Source organism: Lontra canadensis, unplaced genomic scaffold (genome assembly GCF_010015895.1).
Source record: "Lontra canadensis isolate GAN:19392208 unplaced genomic scaffold, GSC_riverotter_1.0 scaffold59, whole genome shotgun sequence".
Lineage (NCBI taxonomy): Eukaryota > Metazoa > Chordata > Mammalia > Carnivora > Mustelidae > Lontra > Lontra canadensis.
In genome coordinates, this window is record NW_022631053.1 from 3839697 (window position 1) to 3861786 (window position 22090).

Genomic DNA, 22090 nt, shown 5'->3' on the forward strand with positions numbered 1-22090 from the left:
TACATATATGTCTCTTACTTGGATCCTGGCTCAACAAACGGCTGAGAAGTGTATGTGTGTGCACTGTGAGGGAGATGGCAGAGTAGAAGGATCCTGAGCTCATCTCATCCATCAGACACACGAAGATAACAGCTTCATCTGTGCAACCAACTCTGAACATGACCTGAAGACTGGCAGAACAGACCATCCTGGAGAGGAGGCCACCTTGTAAAGGGCAGGAGGAGCAGAGAGGTGGGTGAAAACCAACACCCCGGGGGAGAGTAATGACAAATGGCAGAGACACTGAGAAGCACAGACAGCAAGAGGATCATACCCTACACGAGACACCCCATGCACAGGGGACCCACACTAGGAAGACAAGTCTCCACAACATCTGGCTTTGAAAACCAGTGGGGCTTAACTTCAGGAGCTCCAAAGTGACTTCTACCCTGGGGAGAGGGGAAAATAACCACATAAATCAGTGTGCACACTTCCAGCACCAAACCTTGCAGCCGGCCATGCAGGGAGAAACAGACAAACTGCAGACATCTACTCTGACTGCTGACCCACCCACCAACCAAAACCTCTCAGGGGGCAGAGCACAAACAAAACCTTTGGTGGGCCTGTAGCTGGGCAGATAGACTAAGTGCAGACAGCCAGCATGACTGCGAACCCCGTCTATCTCGAGAGGCTTCAGACAGACTCAACAATGCCCGGTCGGAACTCTGCCCAGCAAGCTCACAGCAGGAAAACGGAGTCACTACAGTCAACTGGGTTGAAAGCAAACAGACGTCAGCCACAACAGCTTTAAGAGAAAGTTCGTAACAAAACAGGCCTCTCTTGGGGAAAAACAAAAACAAAACAACCCTCAAACAACCTAACCTTACACCTGAAAGCTTGAAAAAGAACAGAGCCCAAAGCTAAAAGCTACAAGGAAATAATAAAGACTAGATCAGAAATAAATGAAATAGAGACTTAAAAAAAAAAAAAAAACAGAAAAGATCAATGAAACCAGGAATTGATTCTTTGAAAAGATAAAACAAAACTGATAAATGTTTAGCAGGACTCATCAGGACAAAAAAGAGGACTCAAAATCAGAAATGAAAGAAGAGAAATAACCAACACCACAGAAATACAAAGGATTTTAAGAGAATATTGTGAATATGTATATGCCAACAAATCAGACAACCTGGAAAGCGGATAAATTCCTAGAAACATATAATCTTCCAAAATAATCAGAAACAAATAGTAAATTTGAATAGACTGATTACTTCTAATGATATTCAGTCAGTAGTTAAAAAAAAAAACTCCTAACAAACAAAAGTCATGGGCCAACTTCACAGGCCAATTCTACCAAACATTTAAAGAAGAGCTAGGTGCCTGGGTGGCTCAGTTGTTAAGCGCCTGCCTTAACAGATCAGATCATGATCCCAGGGTCCTAGGATTCAGCCCCACGTCAGGCTCCCTGCTCAGCGGGAAGCCTGCTTCTCCCTCTCCCACTCTCCCTGCTTGTATTCCCTCTCTCACTGTCTCTATCCGTGTCAAATAAATAAATAAAATCTTTAAAAATTTTTTAAAAAATAAAGAAGACTTAACATCTATTTTTCTCAATTCCAAATTCACTATACGAGGCCGGCATTACCCTGATACCAAAACCAGACAAAGACACTACAAAAAAAGACAACTACAGGCCAGTATCTCTGATGAGCACAGATGGAAAAATCCACAATAAGGTATGAGCAAACTGAATTCAGCAATATATTAAAAAAAAGTCATTTACCATAAGCAAGTAGGATTTATTCCAGGGATGCCAGGGTGTTCAATATTTGTAATTCAGTCAGCATGATACATCACTTTAACAAGAGAAAGGATAAAAACTATACAATCATCTCAGCAAATGCCACTGTATTTGACAAAATACAATATCCATTCATGGCAGAAACTCTCAACAAAGGGGATTTATAGGGCATACACCTCAACACAATAAAAGACACATATGAAAAGCCTACAGCTAACATCACACTCAATATTGAAAAACTGAGCCTTTTCTCTAAGATTGGGAGCAAGACAAAGATGACCACTCTTGCTACTTTTATTCAGCATAGTACTGAATGTTCTAGTCACAGTAATCAGACAAGAAACAGTGATAAAAGGCATCCAAATTGGTAAGAAAGAAGTAAAAATGGCACTATTTGCAGATGACATACCATATTTGGCTAAAAACTCCACCAAAAAACTATGAGAACTGATAAATTCAGTAAAGCTGTAGGATATAAATTAATATACAGAAATCTGTTGTACTGCTATACACTAATGATGAAGTAGCAGAAAGACAAGAAATCAATCCCATTTACAACTGCATCAGTAATAAGCACTGGGTTACATGTTAGTAGAGCATGCAATTCCTGATCTTGTGGTTGTGGGTTCAAGCCCCACACTGATTGTAGAGATTACTTAAATGCCCCCTCCCCCCAAAATAACAACTCTGTACCCATTAAGCAGTAACTTCCTATTCCCCTCCCTCTGGCTCTTTGGTAACCCCTTGGCAATCGCCATTAAAAAAAAAAAAAGGGATGCCTGGTGGGCTTAGTCAGTTAAGCATCTGCCTTCGGCTCAGGTCATGACCCCAAGGTCCTGGGATCCATCCCCACATCGGGCTCCTTGCTCCGCATGGAGTCTGCTTCTCCCTCTGCCTGCTCTGCCTGTTCTGCCTGCAGCTCTCCGTGCTTCTGCTTTCTGACAAATAAATAAAATCTTTTAAAAAAACCCTGAAACACCTAGGAATAAGCTTAAACAAGGGGATGAAAGACCCATACTCTGAAAACTATGAAACACTGATGGAAGAAACTGAAACGACACAAACAAATGGAAAAATACGCCATGTTTATGGATTGGGAAGAATCGATACTGTTAAAATTTTCATACTACCTGAAGTAATCTACAGGTTCAGTGCACTCTCTAACAAAATACCAACAGCATTTACCACAGAACTAGAATAAATAATCCTAAAATTTGTATGGAAACACAAGAGACCCCAAACATTCAAAGTGATCTTTAAGAAAGAGTAACAAAGTTATCCCAGATTTCAAAAGATACTACAAACCTATATAGTATTCAAACACAATAGGATACTGGCATAAAAACAGACACATAGATCAATACAAAAGAACAGCCCAAAAATAAACCTATGCTTATATGGTCAATTAACCTACTACCAAGAAAGAATATACAATGGTGAAAAGACACTTTCTTCAACAAATAGTGCTGAGAAAACAGGACGACTACATGCAAAAAAATAAAATTGGACCGCTTTCTTACACTACACATAAAAATAAACTCACAGTGATTAAATACCTCAATTTGAGACCTGAAGCCATAAAACTCCAAACAGAAAACCTAGGGGCACCTGGGGGGCTCAGGTCATGATCCTGGAGTCCTAGGATTAAGTCTCACATCAGGCTCCCTGCTCAGCGGGGAGTCTGCTTCTCCCTCTGAACACTCCCCTCTCATGTTCTCTCTCTCTCTAATAAATAAAAATAAATCTTAAAAATAATTAACTTTAATAAAAGAAAAAACCTAGGTAATAATTTTCTTGACATCAGTCTTAGCAACATTTTTCTAGATATGTTTCCTCAGCTGGGTGCAGTGGTGCCCGCCTAAAGTCTCAGCTACTCGGGAGGCTGAGGGAGGAGGAGCGCTTGAGCCCAGGAGTTCTGTAGTGCACTTTGCCGACTGGGTATCAGCACTAAGTTTGGCATCGGTATGGTGACCACCCAGGAGCAGGGGACCACCAGGTTGCTCAAGGAGGGGTGAACTGGCCCAGGTCAGAAACGGAGCAGGTCAAAACTCCCGTGCTGATCAGATATGTCTCCTCAGACAAGGGAAACAAAAGCAAAAATAAACTACTGGGACCATACAAAAATAAAAAGCTTTTGCACAGCAAAGGAGTCATCAAGAAAACAAAAAGGCAACCCGCTGAATAGGAGAAGATATTTGCAAATATATATTTGATAAGTGTTAATATCTAAAATCTACAAAGAACTTATATAATTCAAAACCAGGAATAATTCAAGTAAAAAAATGAGCAGAGGACCTGAATAAACATTTTCCAAAGACATACAAGTAGCCAACAGATACATTAAAAGATGCTCAGAAATCACTAATAATCAGAGAAACACAAACCCAAACCATAATGAGATACCACTCTACACCTGGCAGGTGGCTACAGTCAAAAAGACAAGAAGTAACAAACACTGGTGAGGATATGAAGAAAAATGAACCCTCATGCACTGCTGGTACAGCTACTGTGGAAAACAGTATGGAAGTTCCCAAAAGATTAAAAAGTAGAACTGTTTTATGATCCAGTAATTCCACTACTGGGTATTTACCCAAAGAAAACAAAGACACTAATTCAAAAAGATATATGCACCTCTGGGGCGCCTGGGTGGCTTAGATGGTTAAGCATCTGCCTTCAGCTCAGGTCATGATCTCTGGTCCTGGGATCGAGCCCCACATCACACTCCCAGCTCAGTGGAGAGCCTGCTTCTCCCTCTGCCTCTCCCTCTGCTTGCTCTGTCTCTCTCTCTCTCAAATGAATAAATAAAATCGTTTTTTTAAAAAAAAAGATATATGCACCTCTATGTTTACTGCAGCATTATTTACAACAGCTAAGGTATGGAAGCAACTCAAGTGTCAACTGTTAAAGAGTTCCACATCGGGCTCCTTGCTCAGTGGAGAGCCTGCTTCTCCCTCTCCCTGCCGCGCTCTGGCTACTTGTTATCGCTCTCTTTCTCAAAAATAAATAAATAAAATCTTTAAAATACATAAATATTATATTTTTAATTTAAAAACCAAACAAACATTAATAATTTTTAAAAACCTACTAAAAAACTCTTTACCATGATCTACAAAGCCCTGAACAGACTGGCTCTTTCTTGCTCCTCCTGCTTCATCTTAAACCATGTTCTCCTAGTTCTGCCCACAGTGGAACCTGACAGTTCCTTTCACTTCTGCTCTTTTTCAAGATATTCCCCCACATGCCTAGAAAGGTCTTTCCTTCCTTCCTGCAAAGTTAACACCTATTCATCCTTTAGATCTCAAATCAAGCATCATTTCCTTAGAGCTGTCCTATTCCCCATGCACTCAAATCACTATTTTTTTTTTAAGATTTTACTTATTTGACAGACAGAGACCACAAGTAGGCTGAGAGGCAGGCAGAGAAAGAGAGGAAGGGAAACAGGCTCCCCACCGAGCAGAGAGCCTGCGGGGCTTGGTCCCAGGACCCTGGGATCATGACCCGAGCCGAAGGCAGAGGCTTTAACCCACTGAGCCACCCAGGCGACCCTCAAATCACTATTATATAGGCTCTCATTAATCCTCTGTACTTCTCAGGGTTACATCTATACATCTGGCTGAATATTTGGTCCATGTGTTCTCTCTTCCACTAGATAGCAAGTGCTGTGAAGAAGAGGAACTTTCCTCTTTTTCGCTCCACACTGTATTCTAAAGCTAGGGTCTGAACCCCAACTTGGCACATTTGACACTAAACAAATGAAGTTTTGCAAATTGATGAAATATTTTCTGATTCTGGACATTACAACTTCATGAACTTATTACTACACTTTCTTCTGGCTGTATCTTTGAGTTTTCTAACTTGAATTCTACATCTCACTTCAGGGCATTTGAACAATATTTTTATTTCCAACCAAGCAATATAAAGGGCGGGGAACACAAAATGATGCTAACTTTCCCATCTTTCTCAGGTCAACATGGCCAGGGAGAAATGTTTTGTGCCCTAAGATATAGCAGGGCCATTTTCATTGTTGACCATCCATTTTGTCCCAACCAAAGCTCTAACTTTCAAAATAAGCAATCTGGTATCTTTGAATTCAACACATTAAAATAAAAATGTTCATCCATGCACCACTTAGCTCCGGAGTACCCCAGTGGTGGTATGTATACTGTATTTTTTTTATTTATTTATTTTTTAATTTATCTATTTGACAGACAGAGATCACAAGTAGGCAGAGAGGCAGGCAGAGAGAGAGGGGGAAGCAGGCTCCCCGCTGAGCAGAGAGCCGGATGCGGGGCTCGATCCCAAGACCCTGAGATCATGACCTGAGCCGAAGGCAGAGGCTTTAACCCACTGAGCCACCCAGGTGCCCCTGAATACTGTATTTTGAGAAACACTGCACTAGAGAATTGGAGTATGGGTGGGGATGGTTAGATAAGCAAACCTAGGCAACACTGTTTGGAATATAAGGGCAAAGAGTCTGGATTAAACAGATAAGGACCCAGTGAGTGTCACCTCCGTGTCAGGTGCTGTGCTACACCCTCAAAATAAAAAGGACAACCAACAGATAGTCATTGCCTTCAAAGTCAGTAACAAAGCGACCAATGAAACAATTTTAAATACGCAGTTTCAGTACACATATGCCTCAACATATGGCATTTATTTGTTCTTAAAAGCCTGCCTGGGGTACCCACGTGGCTCAGTTGGTTGAGCGACTGCCTTCAGCTCATGAATTCATGAACTCCATGATCCTGGAGTTCTGGGATGGAGCCCCGCAACCAGGTCCCCGCTCAGCAGGGGGTCTGATTCTCCCTCTGCCCTTCCCCCTCTCATGCTCTCTTTCTCTCTCATTCTCTCTCTTAAATAAATAAAATCTTAAAAAGTAAAAAAAAGCCTTAAAAAAAGAAAAGTCTGCCTGAAAAAGAAAAATTTCACACACACACATACCTCCTCCCATCCCCAAAAAGTATGACAGAGTGTATGGGGTATGTGTGGAAAGAGAGATATGCGTGACAAAGAAGAATAAAATCATCTAGTTTTCTGTCATCTAGGAAAAAATGCTGGTAAGACTGGAACAAGGTGAAGGCAGGACAAAAAGGATATATTCTTCTATCCTTCTGGTTGAAACCCAATTCTCTTTGGGTCTCTTGTGTTTCTACATGTCTTCCAAACAGAGACAACTTTTGTTCTAGACTATCTCTTCAAGGATGTTTGTATGGTGAACAGCTTTCAAAGACAAGTACGTATCTTCCTTCAGGACAAAGTGCAGATATGTTTGCTGTCCAGAGTAATAAAGGTAATGTCTCCTCCAGGGCAAAGTTTGCACAGGAGTGCTAGCTTGGGGTTTCAGGGCGTGCGTGCCTGGGTGGCTCAGTGGGTTAAGCCTCCTCTGCCTTCAACTCAGGTCATGATCTCAGGGTCCTGGGATCGAGCCCTACATCGGGCTCTCTGCTCAGCAGGGAGCCTGCTCCCCCCTCTCTCTGCCTATCTGTGATCTGTCAAATAAATAAATAAAATCTTAAAAAAAAAAGTTTGCGGTTTCTGGACAGAGAGAAGCAAGGTGGCGGAGGAGTAGTGGACTGAAATAACATCAGGTTGCAGGAGTTCAGCTAGATAGTTATCAAACCATTCCAAACACCTACAAACTCAACAAGAGATCAAAGACAAGAGGAGCAGCAATTCTAGGAACATAAAATCGACCACTTTCTGAAAGAGCTCTACTGACAGCGTTCAGTGAACAAAAACTCCTGAGAGCAAACTCCAGCAGATTTCTTAGCCTGGCCCCTGGCAAGGGTGGTGCAATTCCATTTGGGGAAAGACATTTGAGAATCACTGCAACAGGCCCCTCCTGCAGATCAGCAAGCACATCCAGCCAAGACCAAGCTCACTACTCAATAAGAACAATAGAACTCCAGAGATAGGGGAATGCAATGCATGGAATTCATGGCTTTCTCCCCATGATCCTTTAGTCTTGCAAAGTTAAATTTTTTAAATTTTACCTTTTTCTTATTCTAATTTTTTAAAACTTTTCCTCTTTCCTCTTTTAATGTTAACTGTTTATCTTAACAATACCTTTCTAAAAAAAGAATCTTTTTAAACCTTCATTATTATATTATACACTTCATTGTATCTAACTTTATTTATTTTTATACATATAGAGATTTTTCTTCTAAAAACTTTTGGGATACAATTTCTTCTAACAGATCAAAATGTACCCTAAATCTAGCACAGGGCTTTGCTCTAGTCTCTAGCCTGAGCACATTCTCCCCCCACACCTTTTTTTTCTTTTTCTACTTATTCCAACCAACTTATCTTATCAATTCCTTTTTTTTTTTTTTTTTTTTATTTGTCAGGGACAGAGGGAGAGAGAGCGAGCGAGCACAGGCAGACAGAGAGGCAGGCAGAGGCAGAGGGAGAAGCAGGTTCCCTGCCGAGCAAGGAGCCCGATGTGGGACTCGATCCCAGGACACTGGGACCATGACCTGAGCCGAAGGCAGCCGCTTAACCAACTGAGCCACCCAGGCGTCCCTTATCAATTCCTTTTTAAGAACTTTTTATTTTCATCTTAACAGTGATATTCCATCCCTTCATCGTGTTTATCCATACTTTTGTATATATATGTTTTCCTTTCTTTAACATTTTGGGAGGTAGTTTCTTCTAAAGACCAAAATACACCCAAAATCAAGTGTGTGGCTCTGTTCTATTCACCAGTCTAATATATATATATATATATATATATATATATATATATATATATATATACACACTCCCCCCCTTTCTTAAAATTTCTTTTTACCCCCTTCCTTCTTCCCCCAGTTTGGGGACTCTTCTGATTTGGTTAGCAGCGTATATTTTTCTGGGGTCTTTGCCACCCTTTTCGTATTTTATTTTCTCATTCATATATTCTTATCTGGATAAAATGACAAGGCAGAAAAACTCACCACAAAAAGAACAAGAGGCAGTACTGACTGCTAGGGACCTAATCAATACAGACATTAACGATTTTCAAGGTGCTAGCTGGGCTTGAAAAGGGCATGGAAGATATCAAAGAAACCCCATCTGAAGAAATAAAATCCCTTTCTGGAGAAATATAAGAACTAAAATCTAACCAAGCTGTAATCAAAAAAGGAATTAATGAGGTGCAATCAAGAATGGAGGCTCTTGGGGCGCCTGGGTGGCTCAGATGGTTAGGCATCTGCCTTCAGCTCAGGTATGATCCCAGGGTCCTGGGATCGAGCCCCGCATCGGGCCCCCTGCTCGACAGGGAGTCTGCTTCTCCCTCTCTCTCTCCACTGTCTGCCCTGCTTGTGCTCTCTCACTCTGTTAACTAACTAAATAAAATCTTAAAAAAAAAAAGAATGGAGGCTCTTACTGCTAGGATAAATGAGGCAGAAGAGAGAATTAGTGATATAGAAGACCAAACGAAGGGGAATAAAGCAGCTGAGCAAAAGAGAGACAAACAACTACCAGACCACAAGGGGAGAATTCGAGAGATAAGTGATACCATAAGACGAAACAATATTAGAATAATTGGGATTCCAGAAGAAGAAGAAAGAGAGGGGCAGAAGGTATATTGAAGCAAATTAATAGAGAATTTCCCCAATATGGCAAAGGGAACAAGCATCAAACTCCAAGAGGCACAGAGAACACCCTCTCAAAATCAATAAAAATAGGTCCACACCTCGTCATCTAACAGTAAAACTTACTAGTCTAAGTGACAACGAGAAAATGCTGAAAGCAGCTTGGGACAAGAAGTCTGTAACATACAACGGTAGAAATATTAGATTGGCAACAGATTTATCCACAGAGACCTGGCAGGCCAGAAAGAACTGGCGTGATATATTCAGAGCACTAAATAAGAAAAATATGCAGCCACGAATATTATATCCAGCTAGGCTATCATTGGAAATAGAAGGAAAGATAAAGAGTTTCCAGCACAAACAAAAATTAAAAGAATTTGCAAACACCAAACCAGGCCTACAGGAAATATTGAAAGGGGTCCTCTAAGCAAACAGAGAGCCTAAAAGTAGTAGACCAGAAAGGAACAGAAACAATATCACTTACAGGCAATACAATGGCACTAAATTCGTATCTTTCAATAGTTACCCTGAATGTAAATGGGCTAAATGGCCCAATCAAAAGACACACGGTATCAGAATGGATAAAAAATCAAAACCCATCAATATGATATCTGCAAGAAACTAATTTTAGACCCAAAGACACAGCCAGATTTAAAGTGAGAGAGGGGGGGCGCCTGGGTGGCTCAGTGGGTTAAGCCGCTGCCTTTGGCTCAGGTCATGATCTCAGCGTCCTGGGATTGAGTCCCACATCTGCTCAGCAGGGAGACTGCTTCCCTTCCTCTCTCTCTGCCTGCCTCTCTGCCTACTTGTGATCTCTCTCTGTCAAGTAAATAAATAAAATCTTTAAAAAAATAATAAAATAAAATAAAGTGAGAGAGTGGAAAACAATTTACTATGCTAATGGACATCAAAAGAAAGCTGGGGTAGCAATCCTCATATCAGATAAATTAGATTTTAAGCCAAAGACTATAATAAAAGATGAGGAAGGACACTATATCATACTTAAAGGGTCTGTCCAACAAGAAGATCTAACAGTTTTAAATATCTAGGCCCCTAACATGGGAGCAGCCAACCATAAACCAATTAATAACAAAATCAAAGAAACACATCGATAATAATACACTAATAGTAGGGGACTTTAACACCCCCCTCACTGAAATGGACAGATCACCAAAGTTAAAGATCAACAACGAAATAAAGGCCTTTAATGACACACTGGGCCAGATGGACATCACAGATATATTCAGAACACTGCATCCCAAAGCAACAGAATACACATTCTTCTCTAGTGCACATGGAACATTCTCTAGAACAGATCGCATCCTGGGTCACAAATCAGGTCTCAACCAGTACCAGAAGTTTGGGATCATTCCCTGCATATTTTCAGACCACAATGCTATGAAACTATAACTCATTCACAAGAGGAAAAGTTGGAAAGAACTCAAATACATGGAGGCTAAAGAGCATCCTACTAAAGAATGAATGGGTCAGCCAGGAAATTAAAGAATTGAAAAAATTCTTGGAAACAAATGAAAATGAAAACACAACTATTCAAAATCTGTGGGACAAAAGGAAATATAGAGCAATACAAGCCTGTCTCAAGAAACAAGAAAGGTCTAAAGTACACAACCTAACCCTGCACCTAAAGGAGCTAGAAAAAGAACAGCAAAGAAAGCCTAAACCCAGCAGGAGAAGAGAAATCATAAAGATCAGAGCAGATACCAATGAACTAGAAACCAAAAGAACAGCAGAACAAATCAACGAAACTAGGAGCTTGTTCTTTGAAAGAATTAATAAGATTGATAAACCCCTGGCCAGACTTATCAAAAAGCAAAGAGAAAGGACCCAAATAAATAAAATCATGAATGATAGATCACAACCAACACCAAAGAAATACAATTATAAGAACTTATGAGCAACTATACACCAGCAAATTCGGCAATCTGGAAGAAATAGATGCATTCCTAGAGACCTATCAACTTCCAAAACTGAACCAGGAAGAAATAGGAAACCTGAACAGACCCATAACCAGCAAGGAAACTGAAGCAGTCATCAAAAATCTCCCAAAAGGGTGCCTGGGTGGCTCAGTGGGTTGGGCCTCTGCCTTCAGCTCAGGTCATGATCCCAGAGTCCTGGGATTGAGTCCCACATCGGGCTCTCTGCTTGGCGGGGAGCCTGCTTCCCCCCACCCCCTCTGCCTGTCTCTCTGCCTACTTGTGATGTGTCAAATAAATAAATGAAATCTTTAAAAAAAAAAAAAAAGAAAAGAAAATCTCCCAACAAACAGGAGCCTAGGGACAGATGGCTTCCCAGGGAAATTCTACCAAACATTTCAAGAAGAATTAATACCTATTCTCCTGAAACTGTTCCAAAAAATAGAAATGGAAGGAAAACTGCCAAACTCATTTTATGAGGCCAGCATTACCTTAATCCCAAAACCAGAAAAAGATCCCCTCAAAAAAGAGAATTATAGACCAGTATCTTTGATGAACACAGATGTGAAAATTCTCACCAAAATACTAGCCAATAGGATCCAACAGTACATTAAAAGGATGACTCACCATGACCAAGTGGGATTTATTCCTGGGCTGCAAGGTTGGTTCAACATCCGCAAATCAATCAATGTGATACAATACATTAATAAAAGAAAGAAAAAGAACCATATGATACTCTCAATAGATGCTAAGAAAGCATTTGACTAAGTACAGCATCCTTTCTTGATCAAAACTCTCCAAGTGTAGGGATAGAGGGTACATACCTCAATATCATCAAAGCCATCTATGAAAAACCCACAGCAAATATCATTCTCAATGGGGAAAAACTGAGAGCTTTTCTGCTAAGATCAGGAACATGCCAGGGATGTCCACTATCACTACTGCTATTCAACATAGTACTAGAAGTCCTAGCCTCAGCAATCAGACAACAAAAAGAAATTAAAGGCATCAGAATCAGCAAAGAAGAAGTCAAACTATCACTCTTTTCAGATGATATGATACTTTATGTGGAAAACCCAAAAGATTCCACTCCAAAACTGCTAGAACTTGTACAGGAATTCAGTAAAGTGTCAGGATATAAAATCAATGCACAGAAATCAGTTGCATTTCTCTACACCAACAACAAAACAGAACAAAGAGAAATTAAGGAGTCGATCCCATTTACAACTGCACCCAAAACCATAAGATACCTAGGAATAAACCTAACCAAAGAGGCAAAGAATCTGTACTCAGAAAACCACAAGGTACTCATGAAAGAAATTGAGGAAGACACAAAGAAATGGAAAAACGTTCTATGCTCATGGATTGGAAGAACAAATATTGTGAAAATGTCTATGCTACCTAAAGCAATCTATGCATTTAATGCAATCCCTATCAAAATACCATCAATTTTTTTTGAAGAAATGGAACAAATAATGCTAAAATTTATATGGAACCAGAAAAGACCCCAAATAACCAGAGGAAGGTTGAAAAAGAAAGCCAAAGTTGGTAGTATCACAATTCCAGACTTCAAGCTCTATTACAAAGCTGTAATCATCAAGACAGTATGGTACTGGCACAAAAACAGACACATAGATCAATGGAACAGAATAGAGAGCCCAGAAATAGACCCTCAACTGTATGGCCAATTAATCTTCAACAAAGCAGGAAAGAATGTCCAATGAAAAAAGACAGTCTCTTCAACAAATGGTGTTGGGAAAACTGGACAGTCACATGCAGAAAAATGAAACTGGACCATTTCCTTACACCACACACAAAAATAGACTCAAAATGGATGAAAGACCTCGATGTGAGACAGGAATCCATCAAAATCCTTGAGGAGAACACAGGCAGCAACCTCTCTGACCTCAGCTGCAGCAACTTCTTCCTAGAAATATCACCAAAAGCAAGGGAAGCAAGGGCAAAAATAAGCTACTGGGACTTCATCAAGATCAAAAGCTTTTGCACAGCAAAGGAAACAGTCAACAAAACCAAAAGAGAGCTGACAGAATAGGCAAAGATATTCGCAAATGACATATCAGATAAAGGGCTAGTATCCAAAATCTGTATCAGATAAAGGGCTAGTATCCAAAATCTATAAAGAACTTACCAAACTCAACACCCAAAGAACAAATAATCCAATCAAGAAATGGGTAGAGGACATGAACAGACATTTCTGCAAAGAAGACATCCAGATGGCCAACAGACACATGAAAAAAATGCTTAACATCACTCGGCATCAGGGAAATACAAATCAAAACCACAATGAGATATTACCTCACACCAGTCAGAATGGCTAAAATTAACAAGTCAGGAAACGACAGATGTTGGAGAGGATGCAGAAAAAGGGGAACCCTTCTACACTGTTGGTGGGAATGCAAGCTGGTGCAGAGACTCTTGGAAAACAGCATGGAAGTTCCTCAATAAATTGAAAATAGAGCTACCCTATGACCCAGCAATCCCACTACTGGGTATTTACCCTAAAGATACAAATGTAGTGATCTGAAGGGGCACGTGCACCTGAATGTTTAAAGCAGCGATATCCACAATAGCCATATGGAAAGAACCTAGATGTCCATCAACAGATGAACATATAAAGAAGATGCAAGATACACACACACACACACACACACACACACACACACACAGGAATACTATGCGGCCATCAAAAGAAATGAAATCTTGCCATTTGCAATGACATTAATGGAACTAGAGGGTATTATGCTGAGTGAAGTAAGTCAATCAGAGAAAGACAATCATCATATGATCTCCCTGATATGAGGAATTTGAGAGACAGAGTGGTGGCTTTGAGGGGTAGGGAAGGAAAAAAACAAGATGGGATCGGAAGGAAGACAAACCATAAGACACTCTTAATTAAAACAAACTGAGGGTTTGATTAATCACTCTTAAAACAAACTGAGGGTTGCTGGGGTGAGTGGGGGTATGTAGGGTGGATGGGTTATGGACGTTGGGGAGGGTATGTGATATGGTGAGTGCTGTGAAGTGTGTAAGCCTGACGATTCACAGACCTGTACCCCTGGGGCAAATAATACATTATATGTTAATAAAAATAATAAAAAAATTTTTTTAAAGATTAAAAAAAAGTTTGGGGTTTCTTAAGCTTGGAGTCCCCCTCAGCAATGATGCAAACTCTACAGTACTCTGTGCAATGTGGAGGGCAAGGGAGACTGAGCAAACATGAAATTCACGCTATTTGTTATACCATGAGTTATAAAACCCCTTTTCTCTGAACCAGGATTTTCATGTCTTCTGCCAACATCCATGAAACTGAGGCACTCTACCTTATTAGCTTGCACTCATATTTCTTGACACTTCTCTGTCCTTCACTTATATTCTGAAGACTCTAGATTCCAAACGACCAGGGTAAAATTTGAGCTAGTGTAAGAACGAAGAATAAACAGAACTGCATATCAAGATAGATCTGAACTGCTCTCAAAGGAGAGAGGGATATGAAAGGCCAAGGGTTTTTTCTAGGTAAAGATAGGAGACCCTCTTCCCCCTATTAAGCTGGGACTTCCAAAGGGCCTTACTGCCTTGAGAGTAAGGTAATAGAAGGAAAGTTGCATGGATATGGGGAAGGAAGGGCTGAAGCCTCAAACCCTTAAAATGGTTCCCCAGAGATCTGGTAACTCTAAGTTCTTTCTGGAGAAAGGCACTCTCATCCTTGGCCACAAAGAATTCCCATAAACAATTTTTCAAGATCATTACACAGCAAAGAATAAAAAATAACTAATCACACAAAGTACCATGAGCAAGAAGCAAAAACAAAAGATAGCAGAATCAGACATATTATAAAACAATTATGCTTACCATGTTTAAAGAAGATTATGCTTCAAGATAAGCTTGAAAATATCTTCAGGAAAGACAAAACTACAGTAGACTGGAAAATGAACCAGATACAGCACATTAGACAGACGTAGAAGAAAAATCAGTGCACTGGATGACAGGAAAGAAACTGTATGAACTGAAACACAGAGACAGATGCAAAACATAAGATGCTAAGACATGAAGGATAGAGTGAGAAGGACAAAGAGAGTTGTTCAGAGGCAAAATGTGAAGAGATAATGGCTGAAATGTTCTATAACTAATGATAGACACTAATCCATAGATACAAGAAGCTTACTAACTCCCATGTGGAATAAATAAAAAGAATTCTAATAAAAACACAACATAATGGAAGCCGCAGAACACCTGAAGATAAGGACTTTATAAAAGCCACTAAAGGAAAAAAAAAAAAACTGATTATATTTAAAATAGCAGTAGTCAGAGGACTTCTCAAGGGCAACAGTGAAAGACAGAACCCAGCACAATGTGGAGGAAAAAAAAAAGTAGAATTCTATGCACAATGAAAATCCTTTTCAAAAAGAGTTAGGTATTTTTAACAAAGAAAAATAGTCACCACTATCTGCTGAGTTACATCAAATGAAATTCTAAAGCAGTAGTCCTCAAATAGGAAAAATTTTTACCCTCACTGACATCTGGGTTGTCAAAATGTGGGGTGCTGCTGTCATCTAGTGGGCAGAGGCCAGGAATGTTGCTAGTCATCTTACAATGCACAGTCCCTTACAACTAAACTATCCAGCCCCAAGTACCTACAGTGCTAAAGTTTTTCTAAAGCATATACTTAAGATTAAAAAAAAAGTAATCTCAAATGAAATTTTAGACATGTATGAAAGAATGAAGAGCAAAGAAGGAAATATGTGGGGAAAAAAATAAAATAATTTGACTGCATGAAATAATTATGTTTTATGGGGTTAAAAGAGAAAAAGATAAAATTAAGTCCGAACAATGACAGTAAGAAAGAGGATAAATGAAAATAAGTGTTCTAAGGTTACTGGATTATCTGAGAGTAAAGGTATAACTTTAGACCTTACTAAGGAAATGTTCTATAATTAGGATAATCACTACAACAGTGGGAATCAAGTCTACGTGCAGTCCAAACTGATGTAAGTAATGATGAGACAGAGTGAAAAGAAATGATTCAAAAGAAGACAAGAAGGAAAAGAAAAAGAAACATGGAATATGTGGGTCAAAAAGCACAAAGAAAGATGGTAGTTCTAAGCTTCTATGTGTCAGTAATTACATTAAATGTACATGGACCAAGTTCTGTTAAAAGTCTAGGAGACTACAAGGGCACCGGGGTGGCTCAGTCAGTTAATCATCTGCCTTTGGCTCAAGTCATGATCCCAAGAACCTGGGATAGAGAGAGCCCTGAGTGGGGCTCCCTGCTGAGCAGGGAGAGGTTCTTCCTCTCCCCTCAGTCCACTCATGCTCTCTCACTATCTCCCTCTCAAATAAATAAAATCTTAAAAAAAAAAAAAAATCCAGGAGACTACAACGGCATTACTGTCTGTGACAACATGGATGTACCTTTAGGGCATTATGCTAAGTGAAATTAAGTCAGAGAAAGACAAATAACCTATGATCTCACTTATATGTGGAATTTAAAAGAAACAAAAAAACCTAAACTCACAAAGAGAATAGACTGGTGGTTACCAGAGGTGGAGGGTGGGAATAAGTGAAATGGTGAATGTGGTCAAAAGGTACAAACTTCCAGTTATAAAATAAATAAGTCAGGGGATATAATGTACAGCATAATGACTACAGTTAATAATAATACTGTATTATGTATTTGAAAGTTACAGAGAGTAAATCTTAAAAGTCCTCATCACAAGAAAAAAAAATTGTAACTATTATGGTGATGCAATGAAATTTTTTTTAAACATTTTATTTATTTGATAGAGAGATCACAAATAGGCAGAGAGGAAGGCAGAAAGAGAGGGGGAAACAGGCTCCCTGCCAGAGCAGAGAGCCCTCTCGATCCCAGGACCCTGAGATCATGACCTGAGCCGAAGGCAGAGGCCCAACCCACTGAGCCACCCAGGCGCCCCTATGGTGATGAATGTTAACAAGACTTATTGTGATGATCATCTGGCAGTGTATACAAATACTGAATCACTATGTTGTACACTTGTAACTAATATAATGTTGTATCTCAAAAACAAAAACAAAACACCAAACCCAACCACACCAAAACCACAATGAGATACACATATCCACTAGATGGTTTAACCTAAAGAAGTAAGAAACTCACAATACCAATTTGGGCACTTAGGTGGATCAACAATTCTCATACACTTTTTTTTTTTTTTTTTTTTTTAAGATTTATTTGAGAGAGAGAGCAGGCACATGCAGGGGTGGGATGGAGCAGGCACATGCAGGGGTGGGATGGGGAAGCACAGAGCCCGATAGCAGGGCTCCGTTCTTGAACTTGAGATCATGACCTGAGCCAAAATCAAAGAGTCAGAAGCTTAATGGACTGAACCACCCTCGTGCTCCAGTTCTCATGCACTTCTGATGGTGTTAAAAACTGGCACAAGATTGTAAAACTGTTGGCAGTATCTTCTGTAACTAAACATTTGCATATCCTATGACCAAACAATTATGTGTAGCACAGACATATACAAGAACGTGCAATAAGCACAATTCGGGGCGGCTGGGTGGCTCAGGCATTAAGCATCTGTCTTGTGCTCAGGTCATGATCCCAGAGTCCTGGGGTAGAGCCCTGGAAAGGGCTCCCTGCTCAGCGGGAAGCCTGCTTCTCCCTCTCTCACTCCCCCTGCTTGGGTTCCTCTCTTGCTGTGTCTCTCTTCGTCAAATAAATAAATGAAATCTTTTTTTAAAAAAGCACCAATTCACAGTATCTAATAACTAGGGGAGGGAGGAAAATGGGTAGTCCAGGAGATTAGATTTTTTTAAAAAAATCTAGCTTTAGGTGTTAACAAGAGATACATTTAAAATATAAGGACACAGAAAATTTGAAAGTGAAAGCACAGGAAAAAAAGATGCCATTAAGATACTACCAAATTAAAGCCAAGTAGTATCATATTAGACTTTAATACTTTAAAAAGTATTTCTGGAAATAAAGATACAAAAAAAAAAGGACAATTCTCCTGGAATATTCAATAATTTAAAAACCTACTAATCAAGTGCCTTCTTAGTGCAGTAGGCAGCACATCATTGGTCTCATAATCTGAAAGTCCTAAAAACCTACAGTCCTAGAATAACATGGCCTTGTATGATATACTCAATCACACAGCAAAAACTGAAGAACCCACTAGAAGAAATCAGTCCACAATTATACTAGGAGATTAATACATTTCTCTCAGCCTTTGAATAAGCAGACAAAAAGTAATAAAGATACAGAAGATTTTAGAAGATTTGTTAGAGAGCAGAAGAGAGAGCAAGTTAGCAAAAGCAGGGGGAGTGTCAGGCAGAGCAAGAAGCAGGCTCTCCACTGAACAGGGAGCCCAATTCAGGACTTGATCCCAAGACCCTGGGATCATGATCTGAACTGAAGGTGGATGCTCAATGACTAAGCCACCCAGGCATCCCAAGATACATAAAAGTTAATCAACAAAATCAACTTGACCTAATGTATAGAGCTCTGCACTCAACAATCATAGAATATACTTTCTTTTCAAGCATGCACTAAACATTTTTTAAAATTTACCACAGATTCTATGAGAACAAAGTTGTATTGTAAATTAGTTCTTAGTTTATTAATTTTGGAATCAAGGTTATACATATTCTACTACTTCAAAGGAAGAGGCATTAAGGAACCACAAAATTGGGGCACCTGGGTGGCTCAGTCAGTTAAGTGTCTGACTCTTGATTTCAGCTCAGGTCATGGGACAGAGCCCCGTGTCAGGCTCTGTCCATACCAGATTCTCCACCCCCACCCCCACTTATGTACTCTCTCAAAATAAATACAATCTTAAAAAAAGAGAACCACAAAATTGCTTCTCAGATAAAATGCTCAAAATTATATCATTATTTAGAAAAATGCACTGAATATGAAAAATCTGATACAAACTCAGTATTTTTTTAATGAACACACCAAAGGTGGGAGTCTTAACCTTAAGAACAGAAACTTTCTGATTACAGTGCCTCTGAACTGTCTGTCGTAGGTGATACAATGTGGTAAACTTTCTTCTAAGGCCCAAATGTTCTTAGTTCTATTATCACAAAGCCTCTTTTATCAACAGAATGCTACCATGTGTACTCCTATTTCCTTTGAAGAAACTCACATATAATCAATATCTCCTGGGTTTCCAACATCCACACATTTTCAGTAAACTCACCAACTCTATCTTACCACATTGTAATACTACTACCACACTTCAGTTGTGGATGAGAATATTCATTCTGTATTTGCGGAAATATTCACCTTTTACCACAGATTTTTAAGATGAGATCTCTCATGTCAAATTCTTCCATATACATTAAACTTAAATTATGAACCTGCCTACTCTCTTAGTTCAAACATATTATTTTACATAATTTGGGGCAGTTATCTAACATATTTACAGGCCAGCTCCAGAATATTATAACACTACAGACACAATTACTATTATAAGATGACGTATCTAAATTATCTAAAAATGTCTAGAATGGGTAAAATTTCATTACACCATGATACTTGCAAATTGTATCTACTCTCACATCCCTCCGAAGAAATCAGATATTCTTTATAAATATATTTTCTCATACTTTCCCAAGCTAAGAGTCATCCATTCAATAAATAACTCATTTCATCCTATCTGCAAAATAAACAGACAGATTATGAGAACTGAGCTGTTTATAACTCTTAATCTGCTTTTCAAAATGAAAGATCTTTCCAAGCATCCATGGAATATTCAAAATACCATAACCTAGGTAATAAAAAAACTTTAACAAATTTAAAAGAATTGTATTGGGCGAGACTGGTGGTGGGTGTTATGGAGGGCACGTATTGCATGGAGCACCGGGGTGGTACATAAACAATGAATTCTGGTACACTGAAAAGAAATTTAAAAAATAAAAAATTAATTAAAAAAAAAAGAATTATAATCATACAGAATATGTTTTCTGACCATAATGGACTCAAACTAGAAATCAGTAACAGAATTACAACAGAACATCATTAAACACATGGACACTAAACAACACACTCCTCACTAAGCAACTATCAAAGAGAAGTCTAAAAAGAAATTTAAAATATACACAGAAGTTAATGAAAATGGAACTGCAACATATTAAAATTGTGGAAGGCATCTCTAACAGTGCCAAGAGGGAAATAATATAGCATTAAATGTTTTCAATAACAAAGAGAAAAGATCTCAAATCCATAATGTAAATTCTGGGAGCACCTGGCTGGTTCAGTCAGAAGAGAGTGCAACTCTTGATCTCGGGATTGAGAATTCAGGCCCCAAGCGGGGCACAGAAATTCCTAAACAACAACAGCAACAACAACAACAACACAAAACAAACAAAAAAAAGTAATATGACCCTCACTCAAGAAACCAGAAAAAGAAAGTAGAAAAAGATGAACAAAATAAGCTCAAATTGAGTGGATGGAAGAGAATAATAAAGATTAACAGAAATCAATAAACTGAAAACAGGAAAAAAGAGAAAATCAATAAAAGCTAGTTTTCTGGGTAGGGGTGGTGGTCAATGAAATCTATAAACCCTGGAAAGACTGACAAAAATTTTAAAAAAAAAGAGAGAGAGAAGACACAAATCACCAATACAAGTAAGGAATCAGGGGTATCATTATAGACCTGTGAAAATTAAAGAAAACCTTACTAAACTGGAGTGGCCAGATTTTGGGGAGGGGGGTGTATTACCCACTCAATGTCAATTACAGGAAGCATTACCAATTATAGGCTCCAACAGGGAAACACAGTACACTGAATTTCCTAGAAGAAACTATCCCTGCATTTCAGCTAATGAGAAACTATCATTACCCTGACCTCGTGCTTTTCTCCAATGAACTTTCTTTCAAAATAACCCTTTCCAATTTCTTCCTCCTGCTCCATAAAACAATGTTCTTCTCCTGTGTTTGTGAGATGTGTCTATGATTTTGCCACAACTCTGCATGTCTCAATTTACAATTTTCTGTTATTACCAAATAAACCCATGTTTGCTGATAAAGTAAATGTTTTAAGGTTAATTTTTTAAAAAAGATTTATTATTTGAGAGAGAGAGAGAGCGCGTGCATGCAAGCTAGCAGAGGGAGAGGGAGAAGGAATCACAAGCAGACTCCCTGCCTGGCAGAGCACAGAGCCCAACACTAGGGTCAATCCCATAACCCTGAGGATCATGACCTGAGCTGAAATCAAGAGTCAGATGCCTAAACAAATGAGCCACTCAGGCACCCCTAAGGTTAATTTTTAATAATTCTTAACATCATTTGGTGATGAGAAGTGAGGTCAAGGGAAGATCCCACAATAACTGTTTGGTAAGCAAACAGGCACCCAGTAGCCACAGAGATAATTGAGTTCACTACTTTCTTACATATCCTGGAGTCTGAAGGTTAAGTTTCCCCCTATATTCAAATTCTGCTCTTTGTGTTTGGTCTCTCTAGGGTTTCTTAAAGATCTACTTTAAGGCTTTGTCTTTTGAGAAGACTCCTTTGGCCTTCAGTCCATCTCCTTTTTAGAACCAGAGTTTTCCCACTGAACTGTACTAAATTTCAGTCTGATTCCTTTGGAACTGGGCTGTTCCTACTGGAATGTGCTGGACTTTGGTCTGATTCCTTTTGGAACCAGGCTGCTCCTCTTGAAACAGTTCTGTTTAGGAATTGGTTTTTTGCTCTAGAAAAGAAAGAAAACCCTAAAAAATGGGATCTCTCTCATCAAATTACTTTGCAGCAACCCCCCCTTACTGGGACCCTGGCCTGATTTTATATTTAATTTTTTATT

The 22090-nt window shown here is 39.2% G+C and overlaps 1 protein-coding gene across 5 annotated transcripts in view; it reads right to left on the reverse strand.

Annotated features, from left to right (window-relative positions):
* Positions 1-22090, reverse strand: part of ATF1 (activating transcription factor 1) — an 87859-nt gene that overhangs the window by 36461 nt on the left and 29308 nt on the right. The window contains exon 1 of one of the 5 annotated variants that reach the window (XM_032876800.1): positions 1760-1785. The exons of 3 other annotated variants lie outside the window; for them this stretch is intronic. In XM_032876800.1, the coding sequence (XP_032732691.1) occupies positions 1760-1762 (3 nt within the window). In that variant the 5' untranslated portion in view covers positions 1763-1785. Of the gene's footprint in view, positions 1-1759; positions 1786-22090 lie in introns of those variants that run through there. One more of the 5 variants, XM_032876802.1, reaches the window with a different exon arrangement.